At 38.3% G+C, this 3,223-nt stretch overlaps 1 protein-coding gene and 1 long non-coding RNA gene across 4 annotated transcripts in view; one reads left to right on the top strand and one right to left on the bottom strand.

The window, feature by feature from the left end:
• LOC102673860 overlaps positions 1-3,217 on the bottom strand; it is a 6,249-nt gene extending 3,032 nt beyond the window's left edge. Inside the window, exons 1-2 of one of the 2 annotated variants that reach the window (XM_031511064.1) lie at positions 2,002-3,217; positions 116-151 (exon numbers count right to left, since the gene is read on the bottom strand). In XM_031511064.1, the coding sequence (XP_031366924.1) occupies positions 116-151; positions 2,002-2,340 (375 nt within the window). In that variant the 5' untranslated portion in view covers positions 2,341-3,217. Of the gene's footprint in view, positions 1-15; positions 152-2,001 lie in introns of those variants that run through there. The other variant, XM_006616931.2, reaches the window with a different exon arrangement.
• On the top strand, positions 363-2,942 carry LOC116185793. Of its 2 annotated transcripts, none has more exons than XR_004150703.1 (3): positions 363-713; positions 1,331-1,812; positions 1,930-2,942. It is a non-coding gene; the product is annotated as an uncharacterized LOC116185793 (long non-coding RNA). The 2 variants fall into 2 exon arrangements; XR_004150702.1 differs by having other exon boundaries at positions 1,922-2,942.
• Positions 3,218-3,223: the final 6 nt, after the last annotated feature.

Here is a 3,223-nt window from a genome sequence, read left to right as displayed (position 1 = left end):
CTACGGTTTCGCGGGTCTTTTTTTTTTTCATTATTTCTTGAAATATCTTCACCATCCTTTTTCTCATCTCATTGTCACAGCATCACGAAAATTAGTTTCCCCTTATTTGCATTCTTGTTATCGCTTCTTTCAACCAGCAAGTTTCGGTCATCTGGAAAGCAAATTAATTCGTTGATTGTTCGAGAGAATGTATCTATTAGAAATTTGAAAAATTTGAATTTTAAATGTTTAATAAGATTTAAAAATTCGAATTCGAAAATTTAAAATTAAAAAAAAAAAAAATGTAAATATTCAAGTATTCAACAACAAATATAAGAAAATAGCGCAATTAATTAAATTCGAATTATCGATGAAGCAAAAAATAGAATATAAACAACAGAATATAAACGAAAAGTGAGATTTTCATATAAATGTTTAAACGATGGAAGGAAACGATTACGGTAAAGCGATATTTGTCTCATTATTTACTTTACAAACAAAACGCTTTAACTTGCAAATTAATTTATTATCGCGAAATGCGTAGATGTTTTAATATAATGTAAAATTTTTTACCAGGAGAAAAAAACAATCAAGAAAAGAATTTTAGTTTTCAATCTAATATCCCGATATATTCGAATTATGGCTATTCGACGACACTTGGACCGCTTAATCGGTGTCATTCTCAACGGAGGATTCACGGCTCGATACCATACACGCGGTGCAGTCAAACACAGGTATGCATATGTGCGTTTTATTTCTCAGTCGCTCGCTCTACCGTGCAAATCTTGAATGCATTCGCCGGCACGTTGAAGATCGTTCGCGATACAGGCTTCCGCAATGCTATATCGCTACCGCGCCGCCGATCTTCGTCGAAGCTGTGACGCAGAAAAGACAATTTTTTGCTCTTTAGTGAGAAAAATTCAAACAAGTTCATGGAAATAAACTCGAGTTATGTTTGTGAGAATTGAGGAATTTTTTGTTCTTCTTTTTTTCTTGAAATAAAAAAAAAACGACTAATCAAGCCAAAACTTTATCGTATATTTTAAATCATATTTGAAATCTTTGAATGCTATAATTGATTATATATATTAATATATATGTTAATAGATATATATATATATATATTAACGGTCAAAATCATTGTGTTCTCGAACTAACATCAGTTTAAAAATAAAAACAAATGTGAACGTAAATTGATTATTGAGAAAAGTCTTATTTACTTGACACGAAGTTCAAAAATCATTGTTAACTATTAAATTACTAGTAAATAAAAAATTTGAAAACGAATTTCATTTTAATTAGAAGCAATGGACGTTATTATCGATTGTAATTTTCTAATATTTGGTCGTAGGAAATTTGAAAAGAAAAGATGATATTAGAAGCATCGGAGAATATTTTGGCATGGAAGAATAGAACGAACAAAAGCGTTCGAACGACTATCATTTTTCCATGGTAGTCAGATACAACCTGTTGCTAAGAGGCCTGAGGAAATTCGCACGCGAAACGGTGCGAATCGGCAAGTAGTAGACTCGACTCAGACAAGCGCAAAGGACTGAGTAAGAAAAAACATTGGCCGTAAATGTGGAATCGAGAAGATTTTTCGATTTTGAATTGTAATATCTTAAGAAAAAGAAAAGAGAGGAAAGAGGAATCACAATACCGTTCGAGCCGAGAAAGATGACGATTGAAGAAAGAAATGAATAGCTGACTAGACAAGAATGCAAACGCGGCAACATTTGCCTCGACCTTGTCAGTCACGTTTACCGAGAATCAACAGAATTTTATTTATTTTATTCAAAACCAATGAATCCTAACAGTTAAGTCTTCATATTCGTAAGTAGAGAAATTGTTATCTTTACTTAAATAATCTTTCTTTTCTTTATTAATTTAATTTAATTTAATTTAATTTAATTTTTATTATAACTTATGATATATTAAACAGATCGCAAGATCGTATCGAATAATATTTGGATCAATGGCGCGAGAATGTGTTTTTTTAATGGAAAAGAGAGAAGAGCATACCTGTTGTTCGAGTTGAGGACACGGCCCGAACCAATACGTGAATTTTAAGTCCGCTACTGCTTGCTCCGTCTTACCAAGGGCACATAGACTCGTATCGAAAGAAGAGGAAAGAGAGGAGTCACACCTGGCGCGGTACAAGATGAGATCACTACCGCACTCACTGATCAACTGGCCCCGCGCCCCACGTCTGGGGCCGCACGCACCTTTCGCGTTACCCCTTCCCCCTCGAACTCCGGAACCTGGAGCTCCTTGGCCCCCTCGGGGCCCCTTCGGCCCTCTTCCACCCTCCAGTCCCCTCCATATCCTCTTTACCTCTTCAGCTTCGTTTCGAATGCCCATTGGTCCGTTCAAATCGACATCGTGACGTCACCGAACCGAACTGCCGACATATATACGAGAGGAACGAGTCTCTCTCTTTTCTTCTTTCCTCTCCTCTCCCCTCTCTTACTTTCTACACCGCTCCATTCCGTTCCTTGCCGTGCTGTTCCCCTTCGTGGATCCACTCTTTTCTCTTGTATCTTCTCTCCCCTATGCTCTTCACTTGGTCTTCTTTCCCCGACTACCTGTCCTCCTACCTATGTCCGTTTTCTATCGTTCTCTTCTTCTCTGTCCCTCCCTCTCTCTTCCCTTCTTTGGTCGGTCTTCTCGTTTGGCCGGCTCTCTTGGAGCATTACCGCGGCATCCCTGTCCTTCTACCTGGTTGATTCGTTCTTTATCGCGTTGCCTCGTCTACCTTTTCCTCACGCCGGCATCTCGTTCTCCTTGTTCTCGAACGCTCTTCTGGCTCTTGCTGCGAGTTCGCGATCTTTCCACACGACGTCTCGTATATTCCCCTTTTGTTTCTTCCGTTTTATAACCGTTGACCCGTAAACTTTTCTTTTTATATTCTCTCCTTAACGATCTTTGCAGATTTTTCAAAGATAAAGTTTTGTTCAGGATTACATCGCCCTCTTCTTCTCTTCTTCTTCTTCTTCTTCTTCTTTTTCTTCTTCTTTTTCTTCTTTCCTGTCAATAAGAAGCTCCAGTTTCTATTTTCACTTCTTCTTTTCTAATGTGAAAAGCTTTCTTTTCCCGTTAACAATGGCTGTCGGTTACCTATACGGTGCGTTGGTGACTTGCAATGTTCGTAGGCAGCTCAGATCCGTTAAGTCGAATCGTGGTTCCTTTCCTCTTGGTCGGTCGCGGCTGTACCGGTCGCCAGCCAACGAGATTGTCCGCAAGA

This window comes from Apis dorsata, unplaced genomic scaffold (genome assembly GCF_000469605.1).
Source record: "Apis dorsata unplaced genomic scaffold, Apis dorsata 1.3 scaffold_286, whole genome shotgun sequence".
In the NCBI taxonomy this organism is placed as follows: domain Eukaryota; kingdom Metazoa; phylum Arthropoda; class Insecta; order Hymenoptera; family Apidae; genus Apis; species Apis dorsata.
Note: the sequence above shows the minus strand (reverse complement) of the source record. Positions and strands in the feature narration are given on the sequence as shown.